At 38.9% G+C, this 25203-nt stretch overlaps 1 protein-coding gene across 2 annotated transcripts in view; it reads right to left on the bottom strand.

Annotated features, from left to right (window-relative positions):
- Positions 1-526: 526 nt before the first annotated feature.
- ZNF148 (zinc finger protein 148) overlaps positions 527-25203 on the bottom strand; it is a 36543-nt gene continuing 11866 nt past the window's right edge. The window contains exons 2-7 of one of the 2 annotated variants that reach the window (XM_054176541.1): positions 14202-14547; positions 12834-12959; positions 9676-9799; positions 8922-9005; positions 2918-3036; positions 527-2276 (exon numbers count right to left, since the gene is read on the bottom strand). In XM_054176541.1, the coding sequence (XP_054032516.1) occupies positions 687-2276; positions 2918-3036; positions 8922-9005; positions 9676-9799; positions 12834-12959; positions 14202-14531 (2373 nt within the window). In that variant the 5' untranslated portion in view covers positions 14532-14547 and the 3' untranslated portion in view covers positions 527-686. The remainder of the gene's footprint in view (positions 2277-2917; positions 3037-8921; positions 9006-9675; positions 9800-12833; positions 12960-14201; positions 14548-25203) is intronic. The other variant, XM_054176547.1, reaches the window with a different exon arrangement.

Below are 25203 nucleotides of genomic sequence, written 5' to 3' on the forward strand. Positions count from 1 at the left end.
ACTCAAGGTAATGCAAAGCAGGAACAAAGGGCACAGGGTCTAAAATTGGTTTTGAGAGAGATGGAAGAAAGATTATTTTCCTAGAAAATGTCATCTTTCAAAGCCATATTTGCTTGGCTTTGAAACTTAGTTTTTATTCTGTGTGTTTAGTACATGTTGATTCCCTGTTGAAGAGCAATGACTATGCTGACAAGCTTGGAAATGACAGTATGAATAGGATCAGACAATAAACTGTCCTCCCAAAGTGTACAAGGAAACCAGTAAGGAAACTGGGGCAAAGTCTTACCTGGGGATTTTATTTAAAATTTCATAGAAGGTAAAATATTGTCTGGATTCAAACAAGTGAATAATAAACTGCCTTTGATAGGGGCACCAATAGTAGGCAGTTCAATGACTGGTGACTAAGCAAAACAAAAACAAAAAAAAACCCCAAACAAACAGAAAAACCCCACACACCAACCAAAAAAAACCCCAACAAACCACCACCCACCCAATCACCCACCCCCCCAAAAAAAAAAAACCAACAAAACAAACAGAAAAAAAGAAAGAAGCAGTTATTGGTCTTGCTAATATCAGCTTGCTTTTAACATAGCGCTCTTAAAAGCTGTACAGAACTCCATCTTATACAGAGCAACCCCCTTTTGACAAACGTGTTCTAAAGTGCCAGTATTATTTACAAAGATTTCTTAGCCAAAAGTCTGGCCTGTTGTGGCATCAGGTGAAGATGTCATCCCAGCTCTGCTATCATTTACATTCACCAAGGGAAATTCTGGGAAATCAGCACTTGTCCCTGGTCCCCGAAGGTTCACCTGTCCATTGGCAGTGCTAAACTGAGATGATATTCCAGCTCTTGCCCCATGGTACTGAGCTCTAAAGGGCTGCTCAAAAGAGCCAATTTGATATGCTTGATGAACGGGTTGTGCCTCTGCTTTCTTCTGAGAAGTTACTTGATCCAAGAAGTCCTGTGTAGAGGAGGAAGAAGAATGATTTGCCTCGTCACCTGAAAAGGGAAAAGGGTGCTGCGAGTCACCAACCATTAGTCCAAAATGAGACTTGTCTGGAGTTGTTCTTAATGGAGAGTTCATTCCCGATCGAAAGCTGTTGACGGGTATAGAGGTGTAGACCTTCTCCATGGAAGGAAATGCTGGCTGTGTTGTAAGAGTCTGGTTATCAGTCACAAAATTAAGGCTCGGGTTGTTCAAATAGGCATCATTTTGGCTAGTTCTGTCCAAAGCTTGTTGTAAAAACTTTGAATATTCCTGTAACATACTAGCTTTATCTGATGAGGAAGCTTGAGAGCTTGTTCCAACTGTCTCAGATTGAGTGACCTCAGATACTTCAGAAGAATTGATTGATATACTGGAGGTCACCTCAGTGTCAGCCACACTGAAAGATATCTCATGTTGTCCATTAGGCTTGTGTGAATAATGATCTAACAGAGTCTGCAGTACCTCATCTGGAATGACGTTTTTGTCGTGGTTACCTTTAATTTCAACATTCAGTGCCTGTGTGTCTAATATTGAGGCTGTAGCGGTTTCATCAATGACACTTGCCACAGCTGCCTGTGTTACTGAAGGTTGAGATGCTATGGTACTTACATTCAAGGCATACTCTCTGTTATTAGTAGCTGCTTGTAGATATCTCTTTTTCTTTAAAAATTGCATTGCATCATCATAATTAGTGCTGCTGTGCACAGGTTTACTGGGCCCTTCCTGTAATGTGTCAACTTGATCAATGTCAGCGTTACCTTCAGAGTCCAGTAAACTCTGCTTATCCACAAGATCAAAGGCGTACTTCGAAACCTTGTTGTCTTCATATGTAGATAAAGGTGAAATGGTTTGACTTTGCTCCAGTGGCTGTTTCAGACTCCTCTTGCTGTTAACTTTTTTGAGAACAAGCTTAGGTGGGTGTATTTCTCCAGAATTTGCTTCTTCTAAGTGCGTTCCGCTCACCGAAGAATGCGGCATCTCAACAGCGTATTCTGCTACCATGTATTCATCTTTTACTTTAGTACTGGAAGAGTACAAAGGCAAATAGTCATTTTTGTCCTTCTTCTGTTCTGATTTATCCATACTTTCCTTATCTCCAGATTTGATTTTCTCTGTTTTCTGCCTCTTCTTCTTTGGCAAGGAGCTGTCTTTCATAGGCGTGGAGAAACCAGAATCTTCCTCTGATGGCAAAAAGCCAACTTTGGTGGCACTTCTGTTCGGCTTCTTGTCGCGGTTCTCATGGCACATACGTTTATGTTTCAACACACGGTCAGTTCTGGAGAAATACTGCAAAATATTGTTGTCATTATTATTATTGAAAAATTAATATATTCGAATAAAAAGTACCTCCAGTACAAGAAGGCTGGGAAGGGACTGTTTATAAAGGCCTGCGGTGATAGGATGAGGGGCAACAGTTTGAAATTAGAGGAGATTTAGGTTGGACGTTAGGAAGACATTCTTTACCATGAGGGTGGTGAACACTGGAACAGGTTGCCCAGGGAGGCAGCTGTGGCCCCATTCTTGGAGGTATTCAACATCAGACTCAACAGGGCTCTGGGCAACCTAATCTAGTGGAGGATGTCCCTGCTCACTGCAGGGGGCTTGGACTAATGACCTTTAGAGGTCCCTTCCAACCCAAACCATTCCATGGTTCTGTGGTTTCTTTCTGCTAACAAATTAACTTGACAATTCATCCAATTTACCAATTGCTAATGAAGTGACAACGGCATATTAATTGATACACCCAAGCACAGACACTTGTGACTCTGCTCCACCTGTGCACCAAAACTGTCCACATTCACAGAAAAAAGCATTCATTATTTGTATGCCCATGACTACCACACCTGGAGAATGTCCTGTCTGTGCTACTTGGGAATTGACTGGTGTTTTGCTTTTCAACTGGGAAACATTTCACAAAGTCATCTTACCTGCAAACAATATTCACACTGGTAAGGCTTCTCTCCACTGTGAGTTCTTTTGTGCCTTTCCATGTGATACTTCTGGATAAACCTCATACCACATTCATCACAACGAAATGGCTTTTCACCTGATGAAGAACATGCAGAAATGTTAAACTGAAAAAATAAACCAACATTCTTCCATACAATTACCACATCAAATATTACATTTTCTATTAGAAGTAATAAAGGTGATTCAGTCTGTTGCAATTGAAAAACATCATAGGGCTTGCTCACAGCACTACATTCCCAGTGCTCAGCAGCTGATGCCTCAAAAATATTTTAAGCTTTTACACTAAAGAAAGAAAAAAAAACCAACTGAACCACTTCAAAACTACATTCTTACCCTCTTTCTAATGTAGGAGAAGTTATCTATCTTAAATCTAACAAATTAAGAACTGCAAAGATAGCCTTCCTCAATTACATAACATTTTGATTTGTATAAAAATACCTCAATTCTCTCACCAGCTCATTAGCTCACACCCATCCTTTCTACAGGAGAATTATGCATTTCCCAAGCTTTTAATTTAACAGTTTTGTGTTTTCCACTTTTTTCCCCCCCCTTATCTGTATGTAGACCTGAAACAACCGCTCTGACAAAAAAGAAAATCTACCACTTTGGCTGGAACTTATAATTACATTTCTTTTAAAACAAAAATAATTAATTAAAATTGGTTTATTTTAAAATTAAATTGAGCTGAAAACACAAAACTTCTGCAGCTGAGCCAGCGTTTTCATGCCTACAGGTAGTTTTGTTTGGTTGTTTTGGTCTTTCACTTTCATGAAATATTTGTTCAGACAACATCCATCGCCTTCAATTCACCTTCCGTTCACTTCTGTGTTTTTCCTCACAAAGCAGCCCTGCAACGATTCTTTCAGAACATGGAGTAACTATTTTTATTTCTTTTCACTTCTGCCTTACATCTTCTCTCTGATGATTTTCTAGGTTTCTCTGACAACACCTAAAAATTCCATGTGCGTTGAAAAAGTTAGTCGTGCTCGTACGGAAGTTCACTATTATTTAAGCGAGCGCACCTTGAACAACAGTGATCTTTCCTCCTGAGAGTCACTATGAAATCTTTTGAGCTGACAGATCAGGGATTGTCTTGGCAGTGCCTGTCAGCATCCTCTTTATTCTGGATACTGTACTGCATTGACTTCTGGGATAGAAACCACCTATCTTTTGTTTCCAGAAATATGCAGAATATTTCTCTTTTTCTGAGGCAGTTTTAGTCTTCAAAATTATTTTATGAACTAATTTTATGGAATTGTTACTAATAATTATTAAAATGTTAATCACTTCTGTATTATTATTTCAAATGGCAATAGTGTCTATATTCCATTCCTTCTACAAATGGAAATACAGTACCTTGAAACGCTAATATTTATAGAAACTAGAAGGGAAAATATCTGTATCACCCCCACACTTGATCCTAGTCTGATCATTAATGCCCAGAGTTTCAACCTTAATTCTAAGCAATTTCTAAATCTCTGTCTTCATAAGCTTATGTCCTATTTCCAACTCTTAATTCTTACCTCTCCATGTGGCTTCTCAGTCAATCCCTTTCTTGGATGAATTTATTCCAATTTATTTTTTCCTACATTAAATTATTTCCTCTCCTAGGATCTCTCAGCTTCCATCCATTCTCTTTCTACAGGCTCACCACCTCAGCGTTCTAACTCTTCCTTCATATTTAGTTGGAAGGTAACTTCTAACATTTATTGCTTATTAAGAATCGCCATAAAATTTTGCCTTTTCCAGCACTCTTTCTAAATTGTAACACCTGTCCTATAATCCTCTCTCATACTGTCTATAAGGAAATCCTCCTCTCTGGCCTATTTCTTAGTTTTCAAACTTGAGTTTCATTTCTCACGTTCTCATTAGGCACCCCTACTACCACAGTGTTTTACTTGCACCAAGCCTGTTGAGATTTTCTGAATCAAATTTCAATCCTTGCCTTTACTTTTAAAGATGAGGCAAGACATTTAGGTCTCGTTCCCGTTTAATACCTGGGAACCCTTCCATTTACAAAGACGACTTAATCCTTGTTTTCTTTCGCTTTGTTCCGCTAGCCTACTTTGTATTTCTTTTAAACCACCCCTTCAAACAACTCTCCTTACGTTATCTGGGGAGTCTGCTTTCACACTTCGACTTGTTTCAGAGAAAAGAGCATCTGTTTGGGATAAAAACTATCCTGAGCGTTACAGAAGCCAAAACTAAGTCAGAGAAACGAGGCAGCTTAGTTTTCTTGCAGCTCTGAACAGCCCTCTAAGGAGCTGTCCTGCTATATTAGGAAATGCAGAACATTTCACTAATACACTTACCTTCAGCCTTTTACTCATTTCTGTAAATGAATGATCACAGAGCTCCTTAACATTTGTCTACTCAAGCTGGCTATTTGCTGGCAGAAGACTCTCCCAGCTACCCATTTCCATTTCAAGGCTTAAACAGGGGCAAAGAAGGTTCTGAGGTTCAGCTATTTCAGAGACTTTGAGAGTACATAGGAAGGCACCTCTGACTATGTCTCAACAGGAAGAAAAGTCTGGGGACACTACCCTTGAATTACTCAACCCAACACAGAAAATTCTATTTTTCAGTGTAACTCCAGAGCACTTTGGAAGAAAGATTAAGAAACACTTTGCAATACTGATACCATGCTTAATTTCTGCTTTAATCTTCATGTGGGAGATAATGTTAGGAAACGATTAAAAATTAACATGAAGATACGCTGCTTAGAATAATTTCTCCCTAGCAGAAGCCTGAAAATCTAGATGCCTTCTGCAGTTTTGTTTTACTTTTCAAACAAGATCTATTGCAAGTCATCATTAATAACAACCTTTTGCTAATGCAGGGAGAATCCAGGACATATTTTCCTGAAATGTCTTGGTGAATGGGAAAGAATCAGAAGTAGAATGAGAGAAAAAAAAAAAGGAAAAAGGTAAAAAACCAATTTTTTAAAAGGTAAAAAATTTAAAATACAATAATTATATGCATTATTTACAAAAACAGCCCATGTTTTGTGTCTGTGTTGGAAATCTAATACAAACTGAGCAATAGAACCATTTATAGAGTGTCACGCATATACGGTAGGGAGGCTGTAGCAATTATAAGCTCTCAGGCATTTTAAAATCCAAACAGGCAAAATCCAAATGATTAAAATAGCCAAGGCAACATGTCTGAATAAGATGATGCTTGATTTGTTAGCCCCAAGGTTGATTTAATTTTTTTAAAATGTAATCTCATTTCTCCTGTTTAAAATGGAACATAGGGTGGGTTACAGAATTAGGACACATGAGTGCATGAGTGGGCAAGGTGTATAGAAACATCTCTAAGCAAAAAAGAAAGCAGACGTATTTGGGGAAAAACACCCAACATTCAGCATCTTTGTGAGCCTAGTAAACTCAAAATATGGAAATGTTTGTGTACCAATGCCTCTTCCAGCTCCCACAACCGAAATGGTGATTTCAGTATCATCAGTGACAGGTTTAGCAGCAGGGTTCTAGCCCTCTGCCCTCCTCTACGTACAATTATTTCTAGTAAGTGAATTCTTTATTAATGCAATGTCTGCTTTTAGATGCAACTATTTAATTATTTACACAGAATAAGGCTGTTCATTGATTGATTCCTAACTCCCTTGTAACATTTCATTTGAAGGAGTGCTTCAGAGAACTGAATTGATATCATGCTGGAGCTAGCTGGAGCACCTGTAAATTCAGGGCTAGTAACTGGTATAAAATGGGGATTCTCAGTGTTATTGTTGTCTTCAACTAGCTTAAAATAAACTGAGGGAAAAAAATTATAAACATCTTTAAAAGAATATGAAGCATCAGTGTTTTGAACACTGCACAAAGTGCTAAAAGTGGTCATTCACAGACATAAAAATGCAAAATGAGAAGAAAAAAAAATACAGTATTGAAATTATAAGGAAGATTTCTTAGAAGAGTATGAATAATACAAAGACAGCTTTCCTTTACTTCCAAAGCAAAACACAGAACCACTGCTCATTTTTTGGTGAGTAAAGCAAGCTGGAAATTCAGCTTCTCTGGATGGGTTCAATTATGCAGCCCTGAACAACAGAGTAACGTTAACACAGACAGCTAAGGCCCAGGAGTGACCGTTGTCACATAGCTGTGAAAGCACAGACAGGTATGTAGAATGTCAATTAGCTACACTGTAACTGGGCCAAGCCAAAAATTAAGCACTAGTCAAATACTTGCTAACTAAACAGACTTCAAAAAAAGTTTTTTCCACTCCTGGAAGCTGGGTCTTGGTTGTTTTCTCCTAACCACCTGCTAGCTGTCACCAAGGAAGACACCCACAACTCCGCAATTTACACGAAGCATCATCTTCAGTTTTATGAGAAACAACCCAACTATACCTCAGGATGCTGAGGAAAGGAGGAAAACACAGTTACCTTAAAAAGTCAGATAACAACCTGGTCAATTTGTTAAAAGGCACCCTTTTCTCTGCTGAACAAAGACCTGTATATGTAAGAATTGGCAAAAAACCTGCAGCCCCACCACCACCACCACTCCCCCACCACCCCCGCCTTCAAAGCTTACAATCAACACAGAATTCTCATTAAAGCTAGAAGTTGAATTTTAAAAGAAAATTAAATCAATTTATAAACTATTTGCACTCAATACAGAATTAACTACATTGCCCAGTCTTTCATTTTCAAAGCCACGTACAGGGAATAATCCTCATTTTAAAAACAGCAACAAAACAAACTTCCAAAACATGTGAAGACTGCACTTAAAATTTTTGCCTTTTTGGGGGAAGGGGGTGGGCAGATAGATAGAAGAGAGTGAATGAGCATTCTTTTCAAGAATGGTATCTGCACAAAGTGGAGGCAGCATGGTTCACCAATTCAGAGCCAGAGGAAAGACTAGGAGCAGAACAAAGACACGGGACAGAAGAATGGAGGACTCTTCTGTGGCTGACTGGCTGAAGGACACCTACTTAGTCTGGACTCATGGCAACCTAGGATACAAAAATCCCATAAACAACAGGGCATTTGTGCATGTAACTCCCTGTACACTGCTCTGAAAATTCATTTTGTGGAGTTTTTTCTCACTCTTACACATGCACACACTGCACTGCGTGTTAGTAGCTTTCATATCCATTGAAATGCTACAGCCAAGAAACACTGTGCACATTCACCAGCTCTGCTTTTCTGAGAAAGAGGCTGAGAAATTGGCATCTAGTCCAAAGGGACCATACTACAAAATATTTCAAGAGGGATTGAAAGGCCATGCACCAAAATGCCAAAAACCCAATGAAGCCAAACCTGTTAAAGAATGTGGTTTGTGCAGTGCAAGAAGATAAAAAAAAAAATATAAACATGTACACACTTTAACTCTCTTTGGCTTAAAACTTAGGGCCTTACTTGACCTATATCACATACACTTTTTTTTTTTTTTCTTTTTTTTTAAAACAGTTCTGAATGAAACCTTTAAAAAAATAATAATAAAATAAAAAGGGGAAGGGGGGGGGGGGGGGAAGTAAAGCTGATACTAATACCTTTGGGGTTAGGCATTTTGGCCATTTTAGTCCTGGCACTTTTCCATCAAATTCCTAAACAAATAAATAAATAAATAAATCTAGTGAAACGTGATTTGGAAGTTCCCACTGTCTGAATTAAGTTGATGCAACTAAAGATAGAATTGCTTAACAAACCGTGACTTTCATGAATGCACAAACTTCAGGATTTGCTACTCTGGGGTTATTTATAGAATTCTCCTTGCAGATTTGCTTACTAGAGGTTTATACTCGCTTTTAACGGCCAAAGAAAAAGGGAGCAAGTTGAAAGCACAAAACTGATTTATTTGTTTGAAGTTTTATAACCTCTGTTAATTTAAACCAAACCACAACAGGGTTTTAGGCTGCACAGTTATTACCAGAAACGCTGCCTGAGCGGGGGGAAACAGTTTTTAAGCACGCCAGTAAAGATATTCAAGGCACTATACTCACCAGTATGAATCTTCTCATGCCTCTGTAGCAGGTACTTCTGTATGAAACGCATGTCGCACTGACTGCACTGAAATGGTTTTTCACCTTGAACAATATAATTCCACATCCATAAGTTAATAACTACACACTGTTGTTTCTGATAACTACTTTGAGGAATATTAAAACGTCTATTAAATAAAACCAGCATCTGAGCGAATTCCAAAAATACTCTAATACCAAGAAAGCATTTGCCTTACTGAGTATATGAACTGCAGAATTCTTTCCAGGATCCTAGGGGTCACATTAAGACTAGCACAGAAGACTGATCTGAAGTGGCTGTAATTTCCTCATGAACAAGACCAACCACGATGCTGGCATATCGCTGCATTCAGGACACTGGCAAGCTATGATAATGGTAAGTACCTTTGTCACTTCTCCGAACCAGAGGGATACCTCATCAGGCAAATAAGCAGCCGGAGCACATTTTACAAAGGGGTCAATTTTGGCACTTAGGCTACAAGTCAACCCATTACTTTCTGATAAAGAAAGAAAAGAAACCTTGTAATAATTAGGTCTTCAGTTTATTAAACATAAGATCAGCTTTTTTTTTTTTTTCTGGTATTCTTTTGACACTTTGGTGCATGGAATCTCTAGGCTTAGATGCCAAGTTAGCTACACTCATAAAACTGAAATTCGCATAGAGCTGAAAACATTTTTAACATAAGTAAACAACTCTTTATATAGTAGAAAAGACAAATTTGAAGTCAAGCAGTACCTGTATGAATGAAGACATGTCTCTGTAAATGGTAGTTGGTTCTAAAGGCAGCATTGCAATGCTCACAAACATGAGATTTGTGGGTTTTCGGACCAAGTGATCCATCCTCATTTATTGTAAGGATCTATTTTAAAAAGAGTAAAATTTGTTCTCACACTACCCTCTAAAGATGTCTTATTAACTACAAAAAAAAAAAAAACATTATTCTTTTTTATGCAGAAAATGTAAATATTTCAGGTTAGACAAGGCTAATTTCTACAAAGCTATGTGTTAAGCTCTCAGTATACAGTTCCAATTGCAGTCCAATCCAACTTGTGTCTTGTTGTGTATTAAGACATAGTTCAACAAGACAGAGACAGAAGCAGCTCAAGGAAAATCAGCTCAGAGCTCCTCTATTCACAGCTGAGTCACATTATGTGCTACTGTTTACTCTGTCCATCTGTTGGAAAGGACGCAAAGTAACCAAATCACCTCTGGCTACTGAACCGCGGTATAATCATATTTCACTTTCTTTTCTACAATCATAACTTTAAATGTTTGCTAAAAGGCATTAAAACTTATCCAGGATAGTCACACAAATTATCTACATCTACATAATACTGACAGTCTCAGAGGCAAAACTGTATTTTAAAAACAAAACCCCAAAGCCAGACAAGCAAGAAAACAGCATTATTATTATTCTCCCTTTTCAAGTTTTTCACTCAACAGAATGTTGTTCACTCGATATACAGATTAGAGTATCTCCTTGACAAATTCAACTTGCCATACTCAGTTGCTTTGCTGTCAAACAAAGCCACTAATTGAATATGAAGCTGAAAAAACTTAAATTTAAAAAAAAAAATAATAATAATAATAATAGCACCATAAAACTTATCACAGGTTTTCTCTAATTTGTCAAAAAGCAAATCAGCGAAACCCAAACTCTCTAATATCTCTGGCAAGAGAATAAGAAAATCAGTAAACAAATTACATTTCTAAAAGCCTTACTTAAATGCAAGCAGAACTACAAAGAGCTTAAGTAACCTTAAATAAAACAAGTTTAGACCCTTCTTATTAACCAAACAAAAAAAAAACAAAAATGAAAGCTGCTAGGGAGCACATCTGCAATCTGATTAGCTACAATGCTTTAAGTTTTATGATAATGACAGTGATGAGAAAGAGAGTCAATAACTGAAATAGTACCTCTGCAATAGAAGCAAATACTGTAGGATCTACTTAAACATTTTTTAATTCTGCTGCTTCAAAACTCAGCAAGAGTGAAAGTCTCGAGCTAACAAATTCTTGTGCATTCACTCTGAAGGACAAGCACATTCATACGTTTGTAAGGTTGGTATGTTACAGCTCCAGTAAGTCACAGATAGAGACAATAATTAACAACTGTTCTGTAACAACATACAGCTAATGAAACAGCGACTGCTTATTTAAGGTAAGTTGAAACACAGATTATTAAATGCTTTTCAGGTATTCGGTTGAAGTTTTTAAGCAATGGTGCAGCAAATACACTTCATTTCATGGTTATGCTAAACCTGGGCTCTTTTACTGCATCTACTCATTGCTCCCTCTATTAAATGAAGAAAATTAACTCTGTCAGTGCAGTTTTCCTAACAAAAGCAACAAAAAAGCTTATGCGTGTGTGTGCGCGCACGTGTGTGTGTGTGTGTATGTGTGCGTGTGTGTGCAGGAGGGGGAAATGTAGCCAGGATTCAGGAATGCTAATAACTTTTTATTTGCATGATGACTACATAACTACAACATAAAATTCAGAGTGTTTCAGTCTATTAATTGACTTCCATGTGTAAAAGTCCCAGCTGTCATTGGATGGAAAATCCAGCCCGTTACACTGGGAGCACTATCTTACACTGCAGTAGGCTCTCACCTGTCAGGCTTTCAGCTCCTTTCTGCCTTTCTACTCTGACTGATTTGAAAAACGGGGATGAAACAGTGAAAAGGAACCTGTTTAACAATTCTCCTTATCATTTTGCAGTCTTTTGTCATCTCAAAAGACTAACACTGACAGACTGGAAGATTAAAGGAAGCATGCAAGTACATGTCTGTAAAGAGAGACACACATGCCTCTCTTACCTTGCCATGTTTCCATGGAAGTGATCTGTGGACCTATTCAACCTGTATCTCCCTTTTTCTACCAAAGGGTGAATTATCTTGATGCACAGGATTTGGAACTTGCTTCCACATCCAATCTGAAACAATTTCTCAACTTTCCAAGAATACTACAGGTGCAACCTGATCTGACAGCACATTGAGGAGGACAGAGAAAAAAAAAGGGGGGTTTTGGACTTTTTTCTTGAATCATCTCTTTCTTGATGTTAGGGTGACTCCTTCAGTCTGCATTGATTTCAGAGTAGGCTTATTTTAATGCTGCTGATTATATATATATATAAAAAACTGATTTTTGCCTATCAGAGGAGCCTGTATATGCTCTGGTTTAAGTCTGAAGATTAATAATGATTTGGGGAATTACTGGAAGATATAACACTGCTACCTCATGAGGTGAAATGATTCTGCTTTTATCTGAGGTGTGTCTCAATAGGAGAAAGTTGTTTTCAGACATACAGGGATACATATTCTTCATGAATGGATCTACAAAACGACTTTTGAAGTAACAAACCAGCAGCTATGGCAATAGTCTTTTGATATAAATAAATACATAAATGAAGATGATTATGACCACAGGAATATTCCCTACTGGTAAATTGGTTTATATAGATTAGTAAACTTTTTAGACTTTTCCAAACTACCGTTTTAGATTTCTTTTTAAAAAGAAAACAACTTTTCACTACTATGCGTGAAGCATATAAAATTATCAGGCTCACAGAAAAACACAGCTGGTATTAGATAGGTACAGAGTAATGATTTATAAATTGTCCAAAAAAAAAACTATATCTATATATTTGGAGAGAGAACTGCCTGGAGAGACAGGTGTTAAAATACGTCAAGGGTTCACGTTGCTAAAGAGAGTTCAAAGGAAAACACTGTTATATCAGGTTTTGGTTTGGGTCTCTGGTGAACTTCAGAACTGCATCTTCACTGAGCAAACAAACAATTTCCAGCCTAACTACTTCAAATGATACTGAAATTAGTCATAGTCAACCAAATCTTCAGGTTCTTTTAATCTTGGTTTTGCCAAATCAATGTCTTACTTTTGCTGGTGAACGCTGTTTTCTTTTCTTCTTTTTCTGCAAATCTACTGGCTCTCGTATTTGTTTTTTGTCTCGTTTCTGCTGTTCAGATGCATCAGTAAAGGTAATTTCTTGCTTTACACTGATCTGTTAAGATACCAAGTGCCAGTTTCAGGTAAGGTTCTCACTACAGAAAAGCAATTTTTCAATTTTAGAAGATGACAAACTGCTGAAACAGAAAACCTTTTCTGAGGGAATTATCTTGTGGCTTCGTTCTTTCAGAAATTTAAGTGAAAGGAATAGTAAGTATCGTAAATAAAAAGGGCATAGTTAATTTCTACAGTGACATTTTGATGTAGCCTTTCGTTCACTTCCCAAGGTCTGTTCTCCTTCTGACCTGTGGTGATTTTGAGATCAGTCCTTAGATTAAAATCACTTCCATCTGTAAAACCATTCAGCTTTTTCACATCTAATTTACTTTAGTCCGTGTTGTTGTCAATGCAGGATTTAACGGAACAGTTTATTATATATTTAAGACAGAAATAATCTTTAAGGAAAAAAAAAGAAAAAGAAAAAAAAAAACAGTACTAATGAAGATTTTCTCCAAAAAAAAATATTTCTTGATCTGTAAACTTTAACAAAAAAGCATGAAACTCAGATTATTTAACTTTTTTTTTTTCCTAACACCTAAACCACCTGATCTAGAGCTAGCAGAGTAGTGTTTTAATAATGCTACCTTTCTGAAAATGATTCTTCGTGGATAAATCTATCTACTTTTAAAGTCCTGGTAATCATCCTTTATGTTTGAAGGGTAACAGTGATGATGTTGAAACAGATGCTCTGTTTTCAAAAGGAAGTCATCTATAATCTCTTTGGGGAATGCTGAGGTACACATTCTACTGGGTATCGAGGAGGGGCATATTTATGGTCATGTATGAAGTGTCACAGTCCAACCTGCAGTGTGAATGCAATTGCTAAGCGTCCACATACTTTGCAAACATACAAGATGCTTCCTATAGCAAAAGAAACTAAATAGCACTATGAAAGGCATAGCTAGTATGCTCCTTCTAATAACGCTATTTATTCTGGTTTGTAGTTACCCTTGAACATTAAATATATTTAAAAGAGCACATTTTAAAGCATTAATTCTATAGCAACAGCCTGCTTATAAAATATGTATAAAACAGATACTTAAAGATTATCACTTAATTGGCAAAATCTATCCACAGCCAGAGGCAAAAGACATTTTCATAAATAGCATCCATTCATAAATATTTTGATGTATCAGAATCTAAACAAGCAATTAATAGATTCTTGCCAGAGTAGGATTAGACTACCAGATCAAGCTTCCTAGTAATTTCTCCAATATGCCACAAAGAAATTGCTTACAGGGACATTAACAGCATACTGCAGCCCTTGAGGAAGTCTGTCTTGCGTATCCATGTCATCATCATTTTTTACCGTCTCCTCATGGACCATGAGTTCATCATGAGAAATCATCTCCTGCTGTCGAAGTTCACTCTCCTGTAACACTTCATCTGTCGCGAGAATTTCTTGGTGCGCCATAGTCCGATCTTGAAGCACTGATTCTTGCCGTTCTCCCGACACTCCGGACTGGTCAGATACTGCACCCATCCCTACCATAGCCCTGGATGACTGCATTTGGTCTATGCCACCACATTTAAGAAATAATCCTCCCAGCTTGTCTTCAATGTTCATTCTTAAGTGCAATAACCTACAAAGAAAGTTTTAATAGTAAACATCTACAATTGGTTCTCTTGCTTGAAAGTTTTTAGTTCATAGCATTTTATAAGAACTCGGTCACTCCTCGGCATACACACAAGCACTCCTAAAACTCACATCCAAATAGAAGCAAAGAGTTTGATATCTTGTTTCAACATTAAAAGAGTCTCCTTTCACACACATGCACGTGTACACACAACTGAACACCTTCAAACAAAAAGTTTCAAATCCAAGTGCCTTGTGATTAGTAGCAAAAATCTGGTAATTGAATCACATTCCTCCTTCCTATTCCTTGGAAAACTGATTTTATCCTGTGTGCCCTTTTAACTTTCTTCCCTTTTGACTGTCCTTTACAAATGCCTCTTTCATATTGGTCCTGCTCTCCCTACTTCCTTGTCCTTTAAGTGCCCTTTCATTGCTGATACCCCAGGGCATACTATAGCTGCTGGATTATCTTAATATCTACAAGTGAAAGAAAATTGGGCTGCATCAAAAGAAGCTTGGCTAGCTGGGTGAGCAAGGAGATTCTGCCCCTCTACTCCAAAGTCATGAGACTCTCACCTGAAGTATAGTGTCCAGTTCTGGGGCCCCTAGCATAAGAAGAACATGGACCTGTTGAAGTGCATCCAGGGAAAGGCCACAAATATGCTCAGAGGGCTGGAACATCTCTCCTATGAGGACAGGCTGACAGAGACGGGGTTGTCCAACCTGGAGAACAGAAGGCTCCAGGAAGACCTTATAGCAGTCTTACAGAACTTTGAAGGAGCCTGGAGGAAAGATAGGGAGGGACTCTTTTTCAGGGAGCATAGTGATAGGATGAGAGGTAAGCCTTTCAAACTGAAAATATTAGGAAGAAACTATTTATTGTGAGGGAGGTGAGACACTTGAACAGGTGGCCCAGAGAGGCTGTGGATGCCCCATCCCTGGAAGCACCCAAGGCCAAATTGGATGAAGCCAAATTTGAGCAACCTGGTCTAATGGAAGGTGACCCTGCCTACAGCAGAGGGTTGGAAGTATGTGATCTTTAAGGTCCCTTCCAACCCAAACCATTCTATGAAAACACAACTTTTTGGCTGAAGGTGTGTGTCAGCTAAAGACTATAGAGAGGTCAAATCAGTTCATAAAAAAAGGTATTCACTTTCACACTCACTCAACAGAAGCATTAGTCAAGAAACACGAGTTCCAGTCACGAACAACAATACCATTACATTGGCTTATGGTACACAGATAGACGTGTGTCATAATATTCCAACAAGTGTCATGACATTATTAATTGCTTTGTAATGCAGGGTGGCAGACCTTTGTGAAGCTGGAAGTGGCAGCATCTTCTCACTGTACTTATTATTATATCTGCAAGACAGTCCTAAAGACTTTTCATCTCCTTGGTACACTCAATGTCCAACCACAGCAGCCAATCTCCTCCACCCCATTCCTCAGGCCCGTAACTCTGACACATTCCACAATGCTCTGGTCTACTCCTTCAGACAGACTCACAGAGAGACATCCTTTTTCCATCCCCCTATCTTCCCAAAGCCGAAGGGCAAAGGCTATCCAAATGCTACAGCAGACACAGAGATGGGAGCAGAGGCACAGTAGAGCCAGACAACATACACCAGGCCTAGCCCAAGCACAGAACAGGTATAACATCAACACCTTTGATTTTGATTTATTCACAATTACAGTGTGGATGGGATGTTGGTATATTGCTAGTCATCAGTTTTGACTTCTGTCCCCTAGGCATTGAGCATGGTGAAATGAGTCACCGTCCCTGGAGGTATTCAAGAGGGGTTTGGATGTGGCACTTGGTGCCATGGTTTAGTAGTCATGAGGTCTTGGGTGACAGGTTGGACTTGATGATCTTTGAGGTCTTTTCCAGCCTTACTGATTCTATTATTCTATTATTCTATGATTCTAAATCTCCATTCAAGTTTCAAGTCAGAGGCTATGTGTCTTTCCCTGTAGCTCTCAATGACAACTCATAAACAAAGAAATCAACTTGCTCTGCCTAGAACTGGCAGGACCATCATCCTGCAGAACTGCACCACTACATCACTCCGCCAGTTTAACAACCTGCCAACATGTGAAAAGGCTGGAGCACACAAAAGGACATGAAATGTTTACTTTTCAGTTTGATCCATTTGATCACATTTCAAAGCATTTTCTTCACCAGGAAAAACTTCTGAATACTCTTGATGTATTTTACACACTCACCAAGATTTGTTTGTACTACAGCACACTGAGATCACAAAACAAAGAGTGGCTTTTCCTCGGGTGAGATTCTAGAATGCTTAGTAGGAATGCAAACCACCAGCAGAAACAGCTGGAAAAGACCTCAGGGTTCTTCTACACTATACGTTGTTTCAAATATGACTGTTAATTATTAACTTTCTGAAAGTAAAATTCACTCAATTTCTTCAGGAAAAAAAAAACAAACATAAAACCAAACCAACAAAGAAATAAACCAACCCACCAGACATCCCAACAAACTAAAACACAAAAAAAAAAGCCCATTGACACCTTCTGGTGGCAACTCACGTCTGTATCTCAGAAGTGAAAGAACATTTGGCCCTATTCTCTCTCAAGAGATTCTGCATTTCTGAACATATCCTAGGAAGGCTGACAGACAGCATGGTCTGACTCCTCGGAGTTTCAGATTTGTAAGAGGCACACCAAAGAACCTTTACAGTCAATTAGATGTATTTTTTTAGTAAGTTTTCTTCTGCTAAAAGTCAGGACAGAGTCACCAAGCTAAACCTGAAGGGATGTTGTAGCCAGGTGGGGGTTGGTCTCTTCTCCCAGACAACCAGCACCAGAACAAAAGCACACAGTCTCAAGCTGTGCCAGGGGAGGTTTAAGATGGATGTTAGGAAGAAGTTCTTCATAGAAACAGTGATTGGTCATTGGAATGGGCTGCCCAGGGAGGTGGTGGAGTCACCATCACTGGAGGTGTTTAGGAAGAGCCTGGATGGGGCACTTGGTGCCATAGTTTAGTTGAGTAGATGGTGTTGGATGATAGGTTGGACTTGATCTCAAAGGTCTTTTCCAACCTGGTTAACTCTATTCTATTCTAATATATGATAATGTCATCAAGTCTTCTAGTATTTTTCCTTCCTACATAAAAAGCATGTTCTATGGACCAAAAAGGCCTGTGACAGAAGAACAGAAGGCAAAATTCTGTCCAGAACATTTATGTTTGCTATTTGCCCTTTTTTGTTATTCTGCAATTCTAACACAAAGCAGTTTGAAATCTTACTCTTGATTTCCACAGCATGTCTTCAAATCCAGACAACAATTCCTTAACGCCCCAAGTGATCTCAGACAGTGCTAAGTGACAAGTTTACTCCACTTTATAGTAAAAGAATGAGTTTTAATGTGTCTTCAAGTGAAAATACACATCCAGCATGCCACACAGTCACCTGCAAACTTCATATAATCCATGAAGTACTTTTTGGAGATAACTGGGAAACCATACTGATGGTTTCTCAGCAATAGTATCAACAAACAAGAAAAAAAATGACCTGGCACAGCACTAAGGCTGTATTTTCTCCACCAATGCAGATCTCCCAGAGAAATCTTGCAACAACATTCTAAAAGAAGAAAATAAGGATCATCTTATTGGTGTAGAATATCCTCTACCAAATAAGAAATGTGAGAAGGAACTGAAGCACTTAAGACTGTCTCCCATGGAGCTATTATTTGATATGAGATGATGCAGAAGATGTGAGGTTGAGACTGGTTTCTTAGGTAGGGCCTTTTAAATATGTAGTTTGAAAGACAGACTACCAAGTAAAACAAGCAGATATATTTACTCATTTCAGTCTTTATGCTGAGTTAATCCATACTCAGGGTACATCTCACACAAATTGCAGTTCACTATGCTTTTGTTCCACACTATAGAAATACAACAGCCTAAGCTCACTGCAGATTCTTTAGAGGAATGAGGTGGACAGGTACTAGAATGCAAGAACTCAAGATGCTCAAACACACTCAAGAGGGAAAAAAAAAACAGTATCAAGTGTGAGAACACAGTGGCCCTAATCTGTCTGAGCAAGCCACTCACAAGAATAGCCCAGAAGGTTGTTCCACATGGAGGGTACTGCTGTTATCACTCTGAAATTAGGTATGAATTGGGGAAATCCTGGATTTAAAGCTATGTTTTGGCAGGAAGGTAGGCAGAACACAGACAGAGACCAAGTGTTTAATGGTGCAAAAGAGCCTGCTGCTCTCACCAAGAGATGGGAAGACTTGTCACACGCAGAATCCTAGGACAGCCGGTGAGATACGGCAGCTGCCCAGAAGACAGGCTGGTGGTGCGGTGGTATTTGTTGGTCTTGTTAGTTCTCTCAACTGCCAAGGACATGCAAACCTTTTCTTTCTCAACCTGACTAGTAGTCTTAGAAAGAGTAGTGCAACTGGAAGCATTCAAGTTGTTTTCCAGTCATGATCTTGAGTCATATCAGAACTGGTACAGTGTCAGGAGAGATGTCTACAGGCAGAGCTTCCTGGGCATGTACACATTTTAGGGGAGGAGAGAGGGAAAGGGAAGGACCACACAGAAAAGGTCTCAGTCTCAAAAAGCTCTCCCAGCACCACCTCTTTTCACACAGTGCACCACAGCTGCTTGCAGAACATCCAGAGCCAGTGAACCATGTTGCTTCATTTCAAAAACTGCTGCTGCTATGCCAAACCCTACAGCAGTACTTCAGAACTATTCATTTCAGTAACCCTGACATCAGTTTTTCCAGAGATTACTGGTGCGGTAAGTTGGAGAGCTAAGTGGTGAAGACAATATTCCTAATTAAAGAAACAGCCATTTAAACTAAAACATACAAAAGGAAAAGCAGGATGACCTTTCCAATTCAGGGGGGGAAAAAAAATTACAATCAAATGAAAACATTAATGGATTTTAAAACGTCTGCTGGGATGGAGACTGCTATGAAGCAAAGCCAAACTGAGCCCCTGAAGCAAAGTGGCAAAACTTGTTAGCCAGCACAAGGGTCCAGCTCTCTTTCTCCACTTTGACTGATGATGGGTAAGGGTTAGCTTCTTTACTCCCTTCTTTTCTTAAGCAAGTAGTAAAGCATTGTTTAACTTACTGAGCAAGATACTAATTGTGTTCACTCTAAAAATAGAATTCATACATGCAGTATTGGGTTGAGTTTATGCACTTGGGATTTAAAAGATTATTTATGAGATATGCAAAAGGAAACTATGCTGAAGGATTAATAGAATAGGCAAAAATATTAACATTATCTGTATTTTAATATCAGTTTGTAGAACAGAACTATTTTAATGGGTTTGCTCCATTTAAAGTAAGATGGACTTTTTCTATTTGTAAACAATTTGCTGAAAGTCTGTGTTGATTTAAGACTTTGTCTCTTTTTAAAGCATTCAAAAGCTTTACTACTTTCTATATCCATATCTGACTCCACATCTTTCCTAAAATAACTTCTTGTTCTTCCAAGGCAAAATAGAATGAAAGAGGGTTGAGGGAAACAGGAAAGTAAAGTTTGTTAACATTTTCTTTTTCTGTGTTAAAACTTAGTGCCCTCTGAAAGTTTCTAACAAAGACTTGACATAGGAATAGTGCTTCCACAGATACCCACAAAGTCCCTTGAACTACATTGTCCAAAACTCAACAACCCAAACAGGAGAGCCAGGATGCTCAACAGCAATTCTAATATGTGTTCAGCAACTTGATATCATTCTGATGAAAACATCTACCTCCAAGATTCCACTCACAAAAGCTGACTGAGCTCAATTTAAGGTATTAGATGGTTTCAGGGTAACCTTACACTTGAAGTAGCCCAATGACATCATTTTAGTTCCACATTTTGAGAAGTGTGTTTTTATTGAAGGTAAGACAAACTTCCTAACAAACTAACACCTGAAGCTACAGGATATACATCTGAGTATATTCCTACCACATCCTTGCTTCCCCAACAGCCTTTGGGAGACTAAGCGTATGCAGGGCCCAAATAACAAACTCTATAAAGGCTGCTAGTGCAAAATGAACAGGCAATAAACTTAAAAAACCCAGGCAATCTGAGTAAACCCCTAAGTATATTTTGCTTCTTAGAGCTCACCTCCATGGTGATACTGTGATCATTTGTGCCAAACTATAAGCTTCAACAAAAAGAAGTCTACAAAACTACCTAACTGAACATTCTTATTCTAGTAGAGAATTGTGGTTTGTTGTTTTGTGGTGTTTTTTTTTCCTTCTCTATTTAGTATCATTCATTTTGGAAACACTTAAGCTAAATAAAAAAGCCAATCATTATATAATCAGAGCTGTTCTACTGGCATTGCTAATAAAACCTAAGTCGACAAGTTCCTATAAAAAGCAGCTGCAAGACCCCACTAGATTGCTGCCTTGCTAAGGGAGGTTCACATTCTTCTGTCAGAAAGTGAATATTAGATCCTTTATGAAATTCAGATAAGGAAACAATCAACTCAAAGGCCATTCCAATGGCACATTTGGTGTTTTTTCTTGTTTAGAAAAATGTCAATCCAACACTCAATCATACAGCTGCAAGAAACTCTCTCATATGTGGGCTACCTGCCCAAAGGGATAGTGCCCTGCATCTCTCCCCCAGTTAGACCTTCTTGTTGCCTTCACTAGGTTGAGCATAGCACTGTGCAGCTAAGAAGGGAGCTGGACAAAAAGGTAGCCACCAGAAAAGCCATTCTTTCCTTTGAATCAGTGGGACCATGCAGGCAAGGTGTACAGGAGAAATGAAGAAGCAGGGAGGAGGGAAAAGGGCTGCTTCTTTCAGCTGTGGTCAGTGGGTAGATTAGATTAAAGTGCGTTGTGAAACTCCACCAATGCAATGTATACACACAATCGAACAAGTCACAGCTGCCACACAGACATACCTGACAGCTATGCCAAATTGAGATCAGGAGGAAAGCATAACTCTAGATTCTCAAATGCTTTCTTCCTAAAAGGACCTTTAAAAGTCATAAATAATTCTGCAATTCCTACTGCTAATGAAGAAAAAGCAGCATGGCTTAATAACATACTTTAAACTACTTATGTTTAAGCACTGCCATGAATAAAACCACCACCAACACAATTATCTCCAAAAGAAAGAAAAAAATTACAATCTGACAGGTTCCCAACATGCATTTTAAAAAATCCTATCAGACCATTAACCATGTTGAGCATTTTCACATCACAAAATGTATTTATTTACACTATTAAAATGTGGGTATAATCCAATAAAAAACCCAAACAATGGGTTTGCAGAATAGCTGAAGTTCAATTTTTAACCTACTGCAGTAGCCTGGGAAGTAAAGAATAATACATTACTTAAGGTTCTAAATAAAGAACACAGACTAGAGTTATCTATTCTTCCTACCCAGAAAAACAAGACCTAGCTAAAAGATTTGGAAATTAAGCACACAAGTGCTTATGAGAATTAATGAAAATGAATTGAGTTGCAAAACAGAAGTAACCAAGCCTAAACCATTGCAAAAAGGTTCACAGACCACAAAGATAACACGTTTTAAAATTAACACGACGCGAACACTCTTGAAGACTTGTTGCACGATTATTTCTAAACGCTCCGTGCTGCTGAACACATGACAGCACAGGGCCTGATCCCACAAAGATTTACACTCACACTGAGCTGTGAATAGTCCTATTACAATCAACAGGATTACTCACAGAAAATCTACTTATCGTGCATAAAATTATCCATGCGTGAAAATCTTTGCCACCTTGCTTATCCTAAAAGCAGTATTAGACCACCGCCAGCGTAAACATGATCTAGTATCAAACACGAGTATCTGAGAGCTTTTGATACTCTATTAACAAAGTCACGGTTACAGGTCAAACTTGACAGATAGGTCACAGTATAGCAAACATATCATAGAATCACAGAATCATAGAATCATAGAATTGTCAGGGTTGGAAGGGACCTCAAGGATCATCTAGTTCCAAACTCCCTGCCATGAGCAGGGACACCTCACACTACATCAGAGCCACAGCCAGCCTGGCTTTAAAAACCTCCAGGGATGGGGCTTCCACCACCTCCCTGGGCAACCTGTTCCAGTGTCTCACCACCCTCATGGGGGAGAACTTCTTCCTAACGTCCAATCTGCATCATCTACCCATTTCTAGTTTTATTCCATTCCCCCTAGTCCTATCATTACCTGACACCCTAAAAAGTTCCTCCCCAGCTTTCTTGTAGGCCCCCTTCAGATACTGGAAGGCCACAATTAGGTCTCCTCGGAGCCTTCTCTTCTCCAGAATGGACAGCCTCAGCTCTCTCAGTCTGTCCTCACAGGAGAGGTGCTCCAGCCCTCTAATCATCCTCATGGCCCTTCTCTGGACACACTCCAGCATGTCCAGATCCTTCCTGAAATAGGGGCTTCAGAACTGGACACAGTACTGCATGTGGGGTCTCACCAGAGCAGAGGGCGAGAATCACCTCCCTAATCATAGGCAATGTTACCTTTTATCTGGAAAAAAAAAGCCCAGCAATTTTGTGGCACTAAATTATAAATTACTAGAAAATAGTTAATTTTGAGTGGTTAACCTCAAAAGAACAATGCAGAATTTCTGCCTTTATGAAACTCAGGCACTCTAAATTGCTCACTCGAGACTTCTGATAAAAGGAAGAAAGTGCTACACACTAAATAAGGCTGCCCAGCATCTTCTAAGTACTTTCAGTAGCTTACAGCTTCAGTCCAACTGGTTCAAATTTTGTGAAATGTCATGTATCACATGCATGCCTCAAGCTCAATCTCTGCAAAATTATTTCAGATGTGTCAGATGTTTGGGTTTTTTTCATTCGATTTTGCTAACAGTGCTGTCATATGAAAAAGCTGAGCCAATCTAACAGTTAACTGTCACTGAAAGGGGCGATCCTCTTTCCTGTCAGAGTTCACCCCATCTTTTGTGCCTCTTCTGATGCTCATATAAAGACATACTGGCCTATACCCTCCAGGAGCCTGGCAGTTTGGCTTCTTTTCCCCAGCTACTAATTTTCTGCCAGGTTAACTTACTGATTGGATTTACCATAAAGATGGTGTGTCAGAGGCAGCTCAAAACAGGGTGAAGGAGTGGGTCCTTCCCTGATCATTATTCACAAGCTCAACTGTTTCAAACCTTCTCATAAAATTGCATCTTGAAAATAAATGGAAAAGAAAAATGTTGCTTTTTAAACTGATTTTACTTTTTGACAAGCCCTTAAGCTCCTTGAATCTCACCACTCCTCTATTATCTGCAAGTACCTGTGAAGAATCTCTTCTCATTGCTAGCACTATGCTAGCATTGTTTTGCAGATGACAACCTGCTGTTGCTCCCAGCTACCCTACCAGCCCAAATGGCAAAGGACTCTATCCATATGTAACAAAATTTCTGGTGCTTCTTTCCCAATTGCTTTTATTAAATCCTTAAAACATTTTATACCAAAACCACAGTTTTAGGAAAGATGTTGACTTGCTGGAAAGTGTCCAGAGAAGGGCAAGAAAGTCGGTGAGGGATTTGGAGCACAAGCCCTAAGAGAAGAGGCTAAGGGAGCTGGGGTTGCTTACCCTGGAGAAGAGGAGGCTCAGAGGTGACCTTATTGCTCTCTACAGCCACCTGAAGGGAGGTTGTAGCCAGATGGGGTTTGGTCTCTTCTCCCAGGCAACCACCAACAGAACAAGAACACACAGTCTCAAGCTGCACCAGGGGAGGCTTAGGCTGGATATTAGGAAGAAGTTCTTCATAGAAAGAGTGATTGGCCATTGGAATGGGCTGCCCAGGGAGGTGGTGGAGTCACCATCACTGGAGGTGTTTAGGAAGAGACTGGATAGAGTACTTGGTGCCATGATTTAGTTGATTAGATAGTGTTGGATGATAGCTTGGACTTGATGATCTCAAAGGTCTCTCCCAACCTGGTTCATTCTATTCTATTCTATACTCTCACTGGGAGGTACAAGAAGTAACATGCACAAAGAAGTTTGAGGGACTACTACAACAAAGGTACCTTGGTTCATCACAATTGGCCTCTCCAGCTTATTGGCACTGTGATTTTTAATTTAATAAATATATATATGTGTGGTTTTTTTTTCCTACAAAGCACCATTTTCTTCAGCACACTGGATAGAACTGCTTCATAGAAATTGCTGAAATTAGGAAGATAGTTTGTAATGGCCTTGCTCCATTTGTTGCAAGGGCTGAAAAGTGTAAATGAGACACAGCACAAAAAAGAAGTCACAACCATTTAAGCAGTTTAATGCTATCTTGCAAAATAGGGTCCCATCCTTGATCCTGCCAGAGTTCTTACATTTTCTACTTTTCTGCTCAGAATCTGTAACTAAATTTTAAAGGAAAAGCCTAAAACCACCACAAGCCATTTCTACCTTTCTTTTTTTTTTTTCTTTTAACAGTTGGATCAATAATTATACTTCCCTCATTTCCTGGGTGCTCACCCTGACACATCTGGGGCAGACTTACCCTAAATGCTGAGTTCTCAAGGCTGCAGTTAAATTAATGACAGCAATACTTTGAAAATACAAAGATGAATGCAGAGCTGTGTGCATCCTTTTTTAAAGGAGCTCAGTGGACTTCCACACCAAACACAAGTTTTCATCTCGCTCCTATAATCAATTAAGCCATAAAATAAGAAATACACATTTTCTTTCCCTGAGGCAT

Source organism: Dryobates pubescens, chromosome 2 (assembly GCF_014839835.1).
Source record: "Dryobates pubescens isolate bDryPub1 chromosome 2, bDryPub1.pri, whole genome shotgun sequence".
In the NCBI taxonomy this organism is placed as follows: domain Eukaryota; kingdom Metazoa; phylum Chordata; class Aves; order Piciformes; family Picidae; genus Dryobates; species Dryobates pubescens.